Source organism: Bubalus bubalis, chromosome X (assembly GCF_019923935.1).
Source record: "Bubalus bubalis isolate 160015118507 breed Murrah chromosome X, NDDB_SH_1, whole genome shotgun sequence".
In the NCBI taxonomy this organism is placed as follows: domain Eukaryota; kingdom Metazoa; phylum Chordata; class Mammalia; order Artiodactyla; family Bovidae; genus Bubalus; species Bubalus bubalis.
The window spans coordinates 15446908-15463545 of NC_059181.1; the positions used below are offsets into that span (position 1 = coordinate 15446908).

Below are 16638 nucleotides of genomic sequence, written 5' to 3' on the forward strand. Positions count from 1 at the left end.
ACCTAATTGCATCTTTGAGGACCCTATTTCTAAATAAGGTAACATTCACTGATTACAGCAGTTAGGACTTGGACATATCTTTTGGGGGAGGAAACAATTCAACTCAGCACAAGAGGTAAAAAACCCTGCTCTCTATTTAATTTTCCTTCCCTTTCTATACTGACTAAAGGCACAATGGAACCATTATACAGTGCAAAATCTAGTGGTTAGTGTTTATGGAATTTTAATAAAAGCATATCCAGGAGGTGATAGGCATGTTCTATATTTTAATTATAGTGGTGGTTTCATAGGTACACATAGCTATCAAAGCTCATTTGTACAGTTTATTGTATGTAGATTATTCTTCAATAAAGTAGGTAAGAAAAACTATATCCCTGAGGCACAATAACAATTGTTTTTCTTTTCTCCTTTCTGTTCTATGCTCCATCCCATCTTGTCAGTAGAAAAACATATTGGACAAATAGGTTCTCCCATTTCCATCCAAAATAGAGAAGTGAAAATCCTGGGAAAAAAATAAAATTTTCAGAGGAAAAAATCCATATTATTTAGTTACTTTCAAAATCAGAAATACTGACAAATGTTTGTACTGTGAACATTTTAATTAAAAAAATATTAAGAATTATTTACATTATTATATAATTCTCCATCTTCAAAAGTAGTTCTAAAACATATGCTACAGAAAGGTTTTAAAATTCGTTTAACCACAGCTGAACCATGTACCACGTTCAGAAAAAATTAACTTACCTTAAGACTCCAAGTGCACCTTCACCCACAAAGACAGAAGAAAGTAAAACAAAGAAGAAATGCCATTGGCACAAAAATCCATGTTCAAAAATGTTTATAAACCCAAATTAAGTTTAGTTGTCAGTTAACTTTATAATATTAATGTTATTATTAGAAGTGTCTTGAATCATTTCAAAGCCAAAAACGAAACTGATGATGGTCATCCATTTCAGATTTGGTGTTGGAAAATTCTTTCAAATGCTAGTTGCAGGTAAACAACAATTGTTTGTTTTATGCTTTGGTCCCTAGAACTCTGCTAAGCACATCTAAATTGCAACTTAAGATTTTTATATAACCTTGCTTTTTACCTGCCTCACTAGAGGGTATCCTGAAAACAGAAGAGTTGGTATTTAGAAATACTGTATTCACACCAGTTGGAAAAATAAACAAGTAACAGGGTAGAACATTGTGTTTATGCAAACTTGCTTTTTAAAGTTGAGAGGATAAAGATGAAACACTACAAAACATAGAAGTGAAACTGCTGGTTGCTCAGTCATGTCCAACTCTTTACAACCCCATGGACTGTAGCCCACCAGGCTCCTCTGTTCATGGGATTTTTCCAGCAAGAATACCGGAATGGATAGCCATTCCTTTCTTCAAGAGATCTTCCCCACCCAGGGATCGAACCTGGGTCTCCTGCATTGCAGGCAGAATCTTGATCATCTGAGCCACCAAGCGGAGAAGGCAATGGCAACCCACTCCAGTACTCTTGCCTGGAAAATCCCATGGACGGAGGAGCCTGGTGGGCTGCAGTCCATGGGGTCGCTAAGAGTCGGACATGACTGAGCGACTTCACTTTCACTTTTCACTTTCATGCACTGGAGAAGGAAATGGCAACCCACTCCAGTATTCTTGCCTGGAGAATCCCAGGGACAGAGGAGCCTGGTGGATTGCTGTCTATGGGGTTGCACAGAGTCAGACACGACTGAAGCGACTTAGCAGCAGCAGCAGAGCCACCAAGGAAGCCCCAGAAAACATATACCATGTTGCTAATATTTGCACAGAAAATGACAGAATGAATGGTGTTAAAAGTGGCTTTTTGTGTGTTCATTGTAGATGGTAACACAGAAATAGGCATTTTTTCCTCTTCATTAATTTTGCTTTTTTTTAAGGTCATAATTGATAAGAGACAGTGGACTTAGACACACAAAGTTGGGGGAAAGTGAGAAATATGAATAAGAATAGTCATTTAGGTTTCTGTATATACTGTCTGAAGAAATTGTCATAGATCTTGATGTTAACTAGACGAGTATGAAAACTGAGTGCCTGTTTTAAAGGCAACTGGCTGCCTTTTAAAGAGTTTTATAGGTGTTTTAAAGAGTTTAAAACTTTAAAGAGTTTTAAAAACTCTTTAAGGTTTAAACTTTAAAGGTGTTTTAAAGGCAACTGGGTGCCTGTTTTAAAAAGAGAGTTCATGGTTCCAGTTCTGGGCAATGTGAAACTGATCCAAAACACTGAGTCAAAAAACTGACCTGTTGGTATATAAATGTAATAGAGGGCAAAGAATTTTCTACACTCTGCTCTGAATATACAGAAACCCAAACTGTCTTTCACTTAACTTAAAAAGTGCCCTGCCTTGAAAGACCATATTGGTATTATTTAGTTGATATTGACAACACCTCTAAAACTTGGAGAGGGAGGTGAAAATCCCAGCTAGACTCTTCACTGAGTTGACTATGAGTCTTTTTTTAAGAGTTTTAAACAAAGATTTCATTAGCAAATTAGAAAGGTTTGAGTAGATCCTTTGAGTGTAAGACCAGGTGAACTCACATGAGGGATGGTCCTTCAGTATAGCTGGATTCATCAAGTAATTCAAAAATATTGATTTTGTACAGATGATAGTACACTCCCATCACTCTGCTTGTTCTCTCCAGGATGCTCTATGCTAGGCACGCTACATACATTAGGTCCTTTACTCATACTCAGCCTTTTGAAGTGAACATGGTTTTGTAGACTGGGAAGTGAGGATGAAAGTTGTAAAGTGATGTGCTCAAGGTCACACAGCTAGATAACAAATCAACAAATTGAAATGCATCCAGAAATGGTCCCAAAGCACTTCCAAATTGAGCAGCTTCTTAATCTGCAATTCTAGTCCTGCAAGAGTTAGTAGTTGAGGTTAGATCACATGGATCTGAGTACTAGCTCTGCCACTTAACTAGGGAGTTAGAAGCTTTTAGATCTTGTTTCCTTCATCTGTAGAACTGGGGGTTAACTATTATAGCTGTGGGTGTGTGTATCTATTGATCTGGATAGTACATGCATAATTTCACCCCAGTGCCTGCCACATAGGAAGTTCCAACAACTATTTTTTGTTCTTATATTGTTATAATAACAATTGATTAAAGGGTTAGGAGCAAGCTGAGTAGATAATCTTGAATATAACACTAAATTTAAGTTACCAGATAATATGGACATGTTTGGTGCTTTGTGTTTTTTCCCTTTAGTGTTTGCATGAATATTTTTTCTGGATATCTCTTTTGGTGTTATAATATTAAATTGTCCTTTAAGGTAGAGAGTCAAACTTATATCTTAGTCTTTTCACCTCACAGTACCAGTTAGGACTCAATCTCTCAAATACTGTTTCATCCTGTAAATCATTATATTCACTATCTAGAGAATAACTATGACACCATTTCTATCTTTTGAAAATGATCATTGTTCCTAAGTGCTGGGTTGGTGTTTAACAAAGTGAGTTTTTGCTGATATTACCCATATAAGATTATCCTGCAAATCGAGATTTATTTCCACTGACATCCATCATTTGTAGTTTAAGTTCTTGGATATTATATTCATTCAGGGAGATCCTAGAATATGAATTTTAAGAAGCCACTCTTGCTTCAGCTGCAAAAAAGAAAAAAATCCTAGCTTAAAATCAAGAAGAATTTTAGGCATGGGGTAGTATGGCTATTTAATTAGAATTCTTAAGGTCTGTAAAAGTTCTTCACCTGTTCTCATATATTCCATGTCATACAAATTAAAATCATGTCCTCCTTTTCATATTTCAGGAGCTTGGAGTTAGAACCTTTGACTTCTATGGGATAGTCAGATACTGTATACTGTTTACCCTAGGTACCACTAAGAATGTAGAAATGATATCAAAGGAATCACAGTCAGTTTGAGAGGCACAGGCAGGATGAAACAAAAATCAGTGATGCTGCTTAAGACTTATTGGAAGCCAATCAGATAGAAGTCTGAAATATTATATGGCAGTAAATCAGGAAGTTCAATGTGATTTGGGACTATATAAGCAATGGGATTATATAACAAACAAGGGTAAAATAGGATGCCCTAACCTGGAATATTGGATCTCAGGATGGAAAAGAAATAAGCAACTGGAGGGTGTCCAGAGGAGATCATCTACAATGATGGTTTTAAAGCAAAATATGAACTTTATAGTGTAGCCAAACCACAAAGTCAGACCCAAGGGGCATGATAGAAATCTACAGATAGCTTGAGGGTCTAGACACCAAGGGGAAAGAGGAATCTTGGCTGGAGATAAGAAAAATTTCAAGGGATGAAGTTAAGAAAAGGGAAATCTAGGTTTAACAGAATATATTCCTTGGTAATAAGATGTATGTTTGTAGAACAGTGTCTCAAGGAAATAGAAAGAACACTGATGCATTTTCAAGGATCCTTGATTAAGAGGATAGCTTGACATCAGACCAAGGTCTCTAGAACTTTCATTAGAATATTCTTGTGCCATGACCAGATGGAATAGATATATTTTTTATCATGAATTTCTAGGATAATTATGACATGATAGTGAACACACTGTTCTGCCCTTTAATAAAAGGTATCCTAAGACTTTGATTAACTTCAACTCTGAGGAAAAAAAAAAAAACCTAAAACAAATACAGACACTACTTTTCAACATTAAATGCCCTAATAAATGAGCAAAGTTTCAGAGACCTGATTTTTAAAGTTGTTGTTCAGTTGCTCAGTTGTGTCTCATTCTTTGTGACCCCATGGACTGCAGCATGCAAGGCTTGTATTCAAAACTATTTCTTTCTAGGCTTTCAGTTATATTGCTTCTGAAGCAGGCTAATGAATTGTAAGAAAGATTCTGGGGATCAACATAACAAAACCAGTCATTTTTTAAATTGGTAAATGAAACCCAGATCTTCCTTAATCAAGCCTGGCATAAAATGGCAGTCAATCAGAAAGGCCAATGTGAATTGGGTCTGTATAAGCAAAAGGGATTATATAACAAACAACAGTAAAATAGGATGCCTTAACTGAGCATGAATGAAAAAGCCATGCACCACAATGACTGCAAAATAAGACTAATAGCAGTCAGATTGGAAATCTCAATACTTAAAAAAAATCATTTAAAAAATCCAAACAATCTTATAAAATCTTTCTTTCCAGAAGTGCCATTACATTTTCCCCATGTGTTTTAAAAGCACATATACTTACACCAGGTTTTTAAAAGGGAGCCAGGGCTTAATTTTATGGATATTTAAAACAATTCGTTCATTGTTTCCTTATGCTGAGGCAAGCTCGAGGTTGATGGAGTCAGGACCTGTAGAAAACAAGATGATGAATGAATTGGATGCGTCTGCTCTAAGCCTGAAGTGGCAATAGAAGAGTCCCTCTGCTCACTGGCTCCCCAGCATCCATAACCAAGCCTGTATGACTTTGTGCCTGGCCAGTATTCTTATTAGCCCTACATCATTGTGGCAGGGTTGCATTTTCAACCCCATGGTCATCTTTTGTGGTTAGAGAAATATTTAACATATATGAATTATAAATACATTTGCCCAACCACCGGAATTGTAAGTAATCCTGTGAAGTGTGGCTTTGCTAACCATGTACTCCAAATGCCAAAATCCAGCAAAGCATAACCAGTTCCATGCATGGGTATCCAAATGGCAGAGACATTGTTTTCTTTGCTAGTGACAAGTTACATGATATTGTGAACTAAGGAAAGGTCAGGCAAGACCCTCCGTCTTTTCCGTCTTCTGGGATTTGTTTGAGGAGGGAAGAAAGCAAATGATAACAATCCCCTACATGTAATTTGATGTGTGCAGTCAGGCAGGAAAGTCAGCAATTTTAAAGGCTATGGCTCTCCACAGCACACCTAATCAACAGCCACTGGAAAGTGTGCTTATGATTCAGGGTGAGAAGAGCTGGGCGGCAGGGAGGGTGATAGGAAATTAGTTTCTCACTTTGTCTTGTGGTGGCAGATGGATCATAATGCTACAGGAGGGAACTCCCTGAGCGCAGTGGGTCCCGCTGCATTTACAAAAGTGGGTACATCAGAGATCCTGGGGTCCAAATGAAGCCCTTTGTGGAAGCATTGAATTCTTCTGTTAATTAGATTTCATGAGGTGACCCTTACTAGACAGTCAAATACCTACGACTGTTTAACATGCTTTTTAAGACGAGAAAGACATTAAATTTTCCCCTGAAAATTTTACTGGGTATAAAACAAGCTTTCCAAAATCCATGTTGGACAATTCTGATATGATACACAACAGAAGGCAAATGTTTGTGTCAACACTTGCATTTATAAGTTCATAGTAAACTTCGGTTTTTTAATAAAAGTAACGGTAAAGGAAAGCCACCTTCCTATTTGCCTAAAATCCTCTTCATCCAGAAGGGGTAAAAGAGGGCACAAGAACACAGTTAAAGTACTCAGGCATTTCCAACGTTTTCTCTGTTCCCCTGCTGAGATGGTTGTGAGATGCGTTACAAAACATAAACGTTAGGTCAGAAACGTAGAAGCCTCGTAGAAGCAGGCGAGACTTTGAACTTTATATTCTAAGGTGCTCCCAGACTTGTTTTCAACAGGGAACATGGACATCGCCAGCGTCTTCCAGCTTCCCAGGAATGTGGCCACAGTGCTCTGCACCCAGAGGCGTCCCACAACCGAACTCTCCGAGACTGCTCGCTTTGTAAGCGCCAATCCCCGCAGCCTGTGGGCTGAAGCTGCGCGGGGCGCCTGCCGCCTGCTCGGCCCCACTAACCCCTCCTCCTCGAGTACAGTTACTGCGCGACCCTTACACGGCGAGGACCCCTCGCCACCCCCCAGTTTTCTTAGTAGGTCCCCATCTCCAGCCCATTCATCGGCAGCCACTGCATTTGAACTGAATCTCTATCCTTCCTTTTTAAAAACAAAAACAGCAGGGGGGGGGGTGGAAATTAGGCAGATTTAACTCCAACTTCAGAGCAGCCGTCTTGGGCTGCCCATCTGACACCAGTGGGTGGGGTGCAATCTGACACTTCCTTTCCTTTCCAGAAACGTGAGTGGAGCTGGCGCCCCCTTCGATCTGGGGGAGGGGAGACCGGGGAGAAGGTCCGCACTTCCGTCCTCAGGGTTTTCTCCCCAGGAGACCCGGTATCAGTGGTGAGCGGCGCTCGCTCTGCGCCGCTCCCAGGTTTGGCGCCTGGAAAACTCCACGTTCTGCTTTCTCCTACTTCTGGCTCCGCCCCAGCTCCAGACCTGGCTTCTCTCCCACCCTAGCCGTCCGGGCCGCCCCCTTCGCGCTGCCTCTAGCGCGAGCATGTGGGGACATCCCCGCGCCAGCCCTGGGCCCAAGGCTGGGTTGAGAATATTAAGAGTCCCTCTCTAGCGGGTCATGGACAGCCGGCCCTGGGGTTCTTCCCTTAGCTCCCTGAGCGCAGCCAGGAATTCTCTCCCACCGTAGCCGCTCAGCCGTTGGAAGGCCCTGGGCGCTGCGCGCTCCGTGTCCCCACTTTGTAGCGAGAAACTAGCACCTTGGGGGAGCCTGGAGCTTGGAGACACCCTTGCGCCTAGCCAGTCAGAGGAGTGGGCGCAGCAGCCAAGTGGTGGCGAGACGCGTAGCTTCAGGGGCCCGGATACGGCGACGGTGCCCTGGGGCGCAGATCGGGTGCCCAGCTCCAGCGCGGGAGGAAGTCCCTCTCACGGCGAGCGGAGAGCGAGGGACGCGCCCTGGGCGCACGCCCAGGAGGCCTCCTCCTCAGCCCTCGGGACCGTCCTTAGGGCGCGAGGAGGAGCTTGCTGGAGACTTCGAGGCTGTCCAGAGCCAGAGAGCCCGAGCGCGGCGTCTCCTGCCTCAGCTGGGAAGGGGGAGTGGCGCTGGCCGCCGGAGCTGGGAACCCAGCGAGCGCCTGACCTTCCTCTTCTTCCTTACCCTCTTCAGGACTTAGGCTCTGCGGGAAGGTTCTCGCCACCGAAGAAGTCCTCCCTCCCCACCCCTTTTCCTAGAAGGCTGGTGATGGATCTCCTGCTTCTGCCCCCACCGGGGCACTTGGAGCGCTCTGGTGGCGCGTGAGCCGGGAACTGCCCTCTACCGCCCTCGGCGATCCTGGGGCCGACGCCGCCTGGCAGCCTCTCCTGAGCCCCCTTGCTTCCTGGCCCCAAATCGCTAGCAGTTCCGAGAGCTGGAAGAGGGTGGCCCTCAGGCACAGCCCGCCGAGATGTCCGCGCAGAGCCTGCTCCACAGTGTCTTCTCCTGCTCCTCGCCGGCCTCGGGCAGCGCGGCTTCTGCCAAGGGCTTCTCCAAGAGGAAGCTGCGCCAGACCCGCAGCCTGGACCCGGCTCTGATCGGCGGCTACGGGGGCGAGGCGGGGGCAGAGGGCGGCTCGCGGGGGACCAGCGGGGGCCGCCTCTGCTCCCCGCTGTCCCTGGCCGAGGGTCTTAGCCCTCGCTCGGCGTTCTCTTCCCGGGGCCCACCTTCTCGGGCCAACCGCCTCCCGCCCCCTAGACCCCTCTGCTCATCCTTCTCCACACCCAGCACCCCGCAGGAGAAGTCGCCGTCTGGCAGCTTCCACTTTGACTATGAGGTCCCCCTGAGTCGCGGCGGACTCAAGAAGAGCATGGTGTGGGACCTGCCTTCGGTCCTAGCCGGGCCGGGCAGTGGTCGGAGCGCCATCCTCTGCTCTTCCGGGGGAGGCCCCAACGGCATCTTCGCTTCTCCCAGGAGGTGGCTCCAGCAGAGAAAGTTCCAGTCCCCACCCGACAGCCACGGCCAACCCTATGTCGTGTGGAAGTCCGAGGTAGGGTCCGGTGCCGCGTGTTCTCGTGGCCCAAGGCTGGCCACCTGGGCAGTTCTTTAATTACTTCTGGTTTACACAGCCAGAGCTCCTCTGAGGGGCTTTCCTGGTGTGGCTGTTCCTCTGTGGCTGATGAAATGGTGTCTGGAAATGGGACGTCCCTAGTGGCCACCCGCATGTGTCTTGTTAGGACTCCTTGGCTCCGCTCGGAGCAGTGGTAGGAGCTGAGGAAGAGATGCTCTCTGTGCGGCAGGTGATTTCAAAGGGTCACTTATCCCTTCACCCAATATTGATATTTTTTGGAACTCCAAATGGTCTAGTTCTAAGCTGTTTGTCAGGATTGGAGGAAATCATATTTTGAAATATTTCTGCCATGTGGTTATTTTACAGAGAATTTGGGAACATTATTCTTGAGGGTGGTGTCGGTATGTGTGTGTAGGTCTGTGTGTTTAGGGATGTAGCTACTACTAGAATTCTCTAGTTTTGATCTTTTCTTCTCCCTAAAGGTTTAATATCAGAGATCTATGGTATTAAGTACTAGTTTAATCCTGGAGAAAAAAAATCTCTGCTTAAGGCTATCAAAGATCATGGAAATATGCCCCAGTTCCACTAAGGGCAACTTGTAGTTATTTCACTAGCTACATGACTCAAGAATCATTAGCAAAAAAAGGGACTCAGAGGGAGCTATTGGTACCTTTAAAAATGTTTGCTGGTTAAAAAGAATGGAGAACAGAAGTAATAGGAAACTGTGGTTGATGTGTACTTGGAAAGCTGCATGCTTTTAGAGAGTAAATACTAGTTGTTTTAAAAATGAACAACTCTTGTTCAGTTCACAAACTCTATAGATTTGCCTTGGGTCTGTTTCCATAAGGGGAGATTCCATCCATTGTAATTAAATATTTTAAAGTACAGTTAGAATTACAGAAATGGAGTGTAACACCATGTAATTGCTGGAGATTTAGACTAAAGGAAGAAAACACAACCAAGAAAAACAGTTAGAAAGTAGTGTCCAACAGCATACCTTGCTCTCTTAACATGAGACAACTAACTATGAAATTTTGGCTTTTATCAGACCTCTTTAGAAAAATCAATATTTAGCAGAAATATTTGCATCACGTGTTAGTAAAATATTAGTTACTGTGTCAAAAATAACTGCTAGTGTTGGGTGGGGAGCATGGATTACAAATACTAACAAACATTGTTGACTGTCCTGCCCATTTTCTTGAGGAAGGTAGACAGTAGAGAGAAAAGTCAAATAGGAGAGGGAGAGATTCTCTCCAAACCAGAGAACTCAGCATTAGAAAGAGGGTCAAGAATCTAAATGCTGAACTTCTGTTGGTCTTTAGAGGAGCCTGGATTCCTACTCTATATCAGAAGCACACATTAGCAGATTATCCTGTAGGAGTTGAAAGAGAAAGAAACGCAAAAAGCAAGCCAAGTTCTTGGATTGGATAGTCACGGACATTCACGTTTAAACCAATTGCATCATTAAGAATGTCTCTGCTTTTCTTTGCAACTGTATGTACTTGGAATATAGTATGCAGAGGCTGTTTGTCACTATTATGATCAAAAGGCAATCTACTGTGGATGATCACAACTGGTTAGAAATTTTCTTCTTATCCATTAAAATCTCATCATCAATGGACAAGTATCTGAACTTCAGCAATACTGGGTGGCTTAAAACTGTTCTATGCAGTGTACAGGCAGTCTGCAGGCTCACCTACCATGACTTTCACCTCTTTTGTAGTGGTTAAAACTAAGTACATAGCCATCTAACAAAAGAACAAAATTTTTTTCATAAAATGTTCGTGTGTGTGTGTGTATATATGTAATCCCTTTAGTCTTGAGGCAAACGTGGAATGATTGGTTAGAATCCTGGCATGAAAGTCCAAGGCTGATTTTGTTTGAGTCCCAGATATCCTAACTTAACCCCAGGGTCTGGAACTTAATGGCCTGGATTACCTTTCAAAGGTTTAACACCCTGGAACCCTCTCAGAAACCAAGGAAGTTCATCCTATTGAGCACTGCTTGTCCTTCTCACTTGTAAGCAAGCTGAGTCCTTTATCCTAAAAGAGAATCTTTACTAATGATGTCAAAAGTCCAGCATATGAGCACCTTCTTACGCTTCTCCTGGTCGCTCTGGCTTGGGGTTTCTCTGCCTCTGCACTATTGACAGTTGTGGCTGAGTGACTCTTCGCTCTGGACACTGTCCTGTGCATTGTAGGATGTTCAGCAGCATCCTGGGCCTCTACCCACTAGATGCCAATAGCACCCCTCCCCACCAGTATGACAGTGAAAAATGTCTGCAGACACTGCTGAATGTCTTATGGGGGTCAAAATTGCTCCAGTTGAGAACTCCAACACCAGTGAGTTGAATGTAGCCCCATAGGATGGCCATCTTGACTGCCCACAGAAGTGCTTTCCAGCTGGCAGAAAGTTTCCTTTTGGGGTCTTCTTCTGATTCCAAAACCATGTAGATCCCTCTTGAGTCTTGCCTACAGATTCCATGGGTCTCTTATAGTTTATTCAACTTTTAGTTTCTCTTCCATTGAATCCATGGGCAAACATGGGAATTCACCTTCATTCAGATGTAGCCAGTAATGGATCACATCCATCTCTATTTAGTTCTTTGAACAGATTCTCTGATTTTAAACTAAATGGTTCAAACAATAGCTCCTGCTCCCAAGACTCTCCTAAATGCCTGTAGCTCTATGCCTTCTGCTCATTCAGAGCTCAGAAATGGCAATTTTATGGCTTAAAACGAGGAGGTATTAGACAAAGTCAGCTACAACTCAATATTTCCTTACTATGTGTTTTAGGATTGCTCTAACAAAATCTGAATCATGGACATGCTGGGTAGAATATCTATTGAGTAGAAAAAGGGAGAAGAGAAAGGGATAAATGGTACTTGGTGATACAGTTGGTGCACACTTCTCAGCTTTGTTCTTAGCAGCCAGGTTCTGTCCTTTACTCTGATCATAAACAAGGGAGTAAGGTCTCATTCTAACCCTGGGGTTCTAATTATTTTGGATCAGAGCTGAGCTGATATAGAGTTCGCCAGCCTCTATCCATGAATTCTTTTTTCTTCATTCACACCACAAGAACTTCTTGAGCACAAGCATTTCTCTATGTACCTGGAATGAAGAGAGGCTAAATTATGGCGTCACTCATTAAAGAGCTCACAGTCTAAGGAGGAGCGTGGATGACTCGACCAGTAGCTGCAGTGCAGAAGGGTCAGCACAGTGAGGGACAGGGGAATGTGATTCACAGTGCTTTGGGGAGGTTTAGAAAACTTCGCTGTGCAGAAAACACTTGAACTTGTTCTTCAAGGGTGACTGCCATTTATCAGAAGAAGAAGGGAAGTGATTCCTTGATGAAACAGAAAGCAATGGACCTGCAAAGGCACAGGGGTGTTAGTGATGCCAGAGTTTCCAACAAAGAGGACTTAGAAGAGCTTAAGTGCAATAGTTTGTTTGGAGGAAGAGGTTAAGATATCTGAAGTTTAATATATGTAGCAACCACATGGTTTTTAGTATAACAACCCAATGAAACCAGAAGTGAGACACATACTTGGAGGCATGCTGTGCTGCTTAGTTGCTCAGTCGTGTCTGACTGTTTGTGATCTGGTGGACTGTAGCCCACCAGGCACCTCTGTCCATGGAGATTCTTCAGGTAAGAATACTGGAGTGGGTTGCCATACCCTCCTCCAGGGCATAATAACTATCTATGGGCTTGGATAAAAATGGCAGAAAGGCCAAAGCACATTGCCCATCTTCCAGGACACCCTTTGGCATCAAATCTGCAGGGAAGTGAAGGGATGTTTTTGAAGTTAGAAGTTTGGTGTGCCTGGAGCATAGGCTATATCTCACTGTATGTTGGACACTAGCATTCAACAGGTTGGGTAGGAGTTTGGACTCTGTGTTTCAAAGAACAGTAGTTCTCAACCTGGAGGCAACTTTGTTCCCAGGGGACATTTAGCAATGTCTGAAGACATAATTGATGGTTTTGAACTGTGGTGTTGGAGAAGACTCTTGAGAGTCCCTTGGACTGCAAGGAGATCCAACCAGTCCATCCTAAAGGAGATCAGTCCTGGGTGTTCTTTGGAAGGAATGATGCTAAAGCTGAAACTCCAGTACTTTGACCACCTCATGTGAAGAGTTGACTCATTGGAAAAGACTCTGATGCTGGGAGGGATTGGGGGCAGGAGGAGAAGGGGACAGCAGAAGATGAGATGGCTGGATGGCATCACTGACTCGACGGACATGAGTTTGGGTGAACTCCGGAAGTTGGTGATGGACAGGGAGGCCTGGCGTGCTGCAATTCATGGGGTCGCAAAGAGTCAGACACGACTGAGTGACTGAACTGAACTGGACTGAACTGAAGACAGTTTTGGTTGTCATAACTGGGGGTGGTGATGTATTAACTTCATTTTGTGGCCATAATAAATTACCCCAAATGTATGGGTTAGAGCAATACGAATTTCTCATCTTATATTGTAGAGGTCAGAAGTCTGAAATAGGTCCCCTTCGACTAAAGTCAAGGTGTTGGCAGGGCCACATTCCTTCTGAAGGCTCTAGGGTCCGTTTCCTTTACTTTTCCAGTGTCCCCATTCCCCCATCTTTAATGCCAGCCATGTTCTAGTTTTTTCTTCCTCAGACACTCTTAAGGATGCTTGCGATTACATAGGGCTCACCTGGATAATCCAAGGTAATCTCATTGCTTTAAGGTCAGTTGATTAGCAACCTTTAATTCTATCTGCAGCCTTAATTCCCACTTACCATGTACACTAACATATTTACCTGTTCCAGAGAGTAGGACGTAGATATCTTTGGTGGGACATTCTTCTGCCTACTAGGAGGGAAGGTGCTAGTTGCATCTAGCTGGGAAGAATCCAGGGCTGCTGCTAAACACTCTACAGTGCACAGGACACCACCCACAACAGAGAATTATCTCAGTTAACTCAATGTCAAGAGTGCCCAGGCTGAGAAACCCTGTGGTAGAGAATGGGGTAATTGGTGATTTTTAAGCATGGGTGTGTAAGATGTTTCAATATGTGTTTTAGAGAGATCACTCTAGTGTTTGTGGGGGACATGCATCAATAGAATGAAACAAGCAGGAGGACAGATACTCACAGGAGATAAGCATGGGGTGACCATGCCAAGCATCCTACAAACAAATGGGAGTTGGCATAGAAACATAGCACTTCTGTATTTCTTACTTTTCCACTTTACCAAATTGTTTTCTTGCACTATTGAGCTACATTGAATAGTTTTGTCTCAATAAACCAGTGGTTTTCAACCAGAAGGTAGGTTTGCAGCCTGGACGTATCTGGCAGTTGTTCAGTCATATCTAACTCTTTGCTATCCCGTGGACTGCAGCACGCTAGGCTTCCCTGGCCTTAAGTATCTCTCAGAGTTTGCTCAAACTCATGTCCATTGAATCCATGATGCCATCCAACCATCTCATCCTTTGTTGTCCCCTTATCCTCCTCCCTCAATCTTTCCCAGCATTGGGGTCTTTTCCAGTGAGTTGGCTCTTCATGTCAGTGGCCAAAGAATTGGAGCTTCAGCTTCAGCATCAGTCCTTCCAATGAATATTCAGGGTTAATTTCCTTTAGGATTAACTGGTTTGATCTCCTTGCAGTCCAAGGGACTCTCAAGACTCTTCTCCAACACCACAGTTCAAAAGCATCAGTTCTTTGGCACCCAGCCTTCTTTATGATATATGACTACATGGTAATGCCTGTTGACATTTTTGATTGCCAGTGCTGAGGCTGGGAACGTGTGTTACTAGCATGATGGGTAGAGACCTGGGATGCTGCTAATCATTCTACACTACACAGGAGAGACTGCCACAACAAATCATTCTCCTGCTCCAGTTTTCAATAGCCCCGAGATTGAGAAACCCTATATAATGTACTACTTTGTACAAGAAACGGAATTCTCAGTTTTGCTTTCTGGTACCATTTTCTCTCTTGTTTCTGGCTTTACTCTGTCATTTCTTCTTCTGTCCTGGTATATGTCAACCACGGCTTTGAATTGGGAAAAATACCATTTTAAAAGGTAATGAAGATAGGGAAAAAATATGGGGTATCTAAACATATGTGTAAGAAAGAATTGAATTGTAAATATGTAATGACGAAAACTGGTATTAAAAGTTAAAACATGGGCAGAGAGGAATATTGTGATTAAAAATAGAGGCTCACCCATGCTGAAAGAGGAAGTAATTAGAGTAAGGCAGCTTCAAACAGGAAATTGACAAAGGGCATTTTACAAGGAATTATGTCTGAAATCTGTTGGTCTCTGGATGGGGGGTGTGTGCGAGAAGCCCGATGGACCCCCTTCACACACCCCGGCCCACCACAATTGCTCCCACACTCACGTGCAACCCCCACAAGTGGGGAGGGGACATGGGGCATGCACCCCGCCAAAAAGTCAGTTCCCCATGGCAGGTGGTAAGGACAACCACAGATGAGGCAGCACCTGGCCCCCACCAAGAGGGGGGAAACAGGCATGCCTCTCTTACCGTCTGGACCGCCCCCCCCACCCGCCCCACCCTGCCACTTCCAAGAGAGCCACACACAGGACACACATCCCTTGGACCGCAAGGAGATCCAACCAGTCAATCCTAAAGGAAATCAGTCCTGAATATTCACTGGAAGGACTGATGCTGAAGCTGAAGCTCCAATACTTTGGCCAACTGATGGGAAGAACTGACTCATTGGAAAAGACCCTGATGCTGGGTAAGATTGAAGGCAGGAGCAGAAGGGGACGGCAGAGGATGAGATACTTGAATGGCATCACCGACTCAATGGCATGAGTTTGTGATGTCTGGGAAGCTCTGGGAGTTTGTGATGGACAGAGAAGCCTAGTGTGCTACAATCCATGGGGTTGCAAAGAGTTGGACATGACTGAGAGACTGAATGGAACTGAACTGATGTCTGAAATCAGCATAATGCCCTAAGAATTTATAACTTGGGAAAATATTCACTTTTCATGTGCTTTCTCTTGGATTATTTCTCTACTATAATTCATTTCATTTCTAAGGTAATTTTTAACTTGAATAGAGGATAATATTAAGACAAGTTCTTCTGAGATTGAACTGAACTTTCACCGGGATTTTGGAATTTGACGATTGGCAAGAGCATATTTTAGACTCTGAAAGGACCTTAGGCAGCATCTAGTTGCAGCCTCCTTACTTTCCAGTTAAAGACAGGGATTGAAAGAGTTAAGTTCAAACTCAGACAAGTTGAGGGCAGAACCACCCTGAAATCCTCCTTGACTCTCAATACAAACTGCAAAACTTCTGGAAAAAGTAAGCAATCATGAAAATCTAGAACTCTGGCAATCCTTTTTTTCTAGCCCCATTACTTAATGAAACAATTTACTCTAAGTTGCCCAAATCCCATGACTTTCTTAGACCTCATTTGGCTGAACTTCTGGGCAGAAGTGACAGCACTCTTCTGCCCATCCCCACTACTCCTCTACGCCACTGCTCCCCCTCCTCTCCTCCCCACTATGCGCAGAAGAGTCCCAGTTCCCTCCCTGCTGCCTGATTCTCAGTCTGTAATGTCTCTTCCTGCTCTTCTGTTTCTGTGCTTGTCATCCACACATCCCCACAGTCCTGTGTTTTTCCTTCAGATCATTCTGCCTCGATGATCTCATTCACTTTTGTGACTTCAGCCATTATCCCTCTTGGGGACACTCATAGTTCTGTGTGCTTGAGCATCTAACATCTATTCCAATTTCTTGCAAGACATCACTCACGGTGCCCACTGGACTCTTCCTGGTCTACATGTCTGAAGTGGAACAAATCAATCCCCTTTTCTCTGAGCACACTTCATTTTCCGTATTCCTTATTCTTGGTTGGTGTCAC

General features: G+C 43.8%; 1 protein-coding gene and 1 long non-coding RNA gene across 3 annotated transcripts in view; one reads left to right on the forward strand and one right to left on the reverse strand.

Moving 5' to 3' along the window:
- Positions 1-235: 235 nt before the first annotated feature.
- Positions 236-7637, reverse strand: LOC123331999. Its single transcript, XR_006548821.1, has 3 exons — positions 7504-7637; positions 5200-5305; positions 236-502 (listed from the first exon to the last, which is right to left on the reverse strand). It is a non-coding gene; the product is annotated as an uncharacterized LOC123331999 (long non-coding RNA).
- A 401-nt stretch (positions 7638-8038) lies between these two features.
- The window catches only part of ARHGAP6 (Rho GTPase activating protein 6), a 790573-nt gene continuing 781973 nt past the window's right edge, over positions 8039-16638 (forward strand). For both annotated transcript variants that reach the window (XM_045164531.1, XM_025277133.3), the window contains exon 1: positions 8039-8766. In XM_045164531.1, coding sequence (XP_045020466.1) covers positions 8188-8766 — 579 coding nt within the window. In that variant the 5' untranslated portion in view covers positions 8039-8187. The remainder of the gene's footprint in view (positions 8767-16638) is intronic.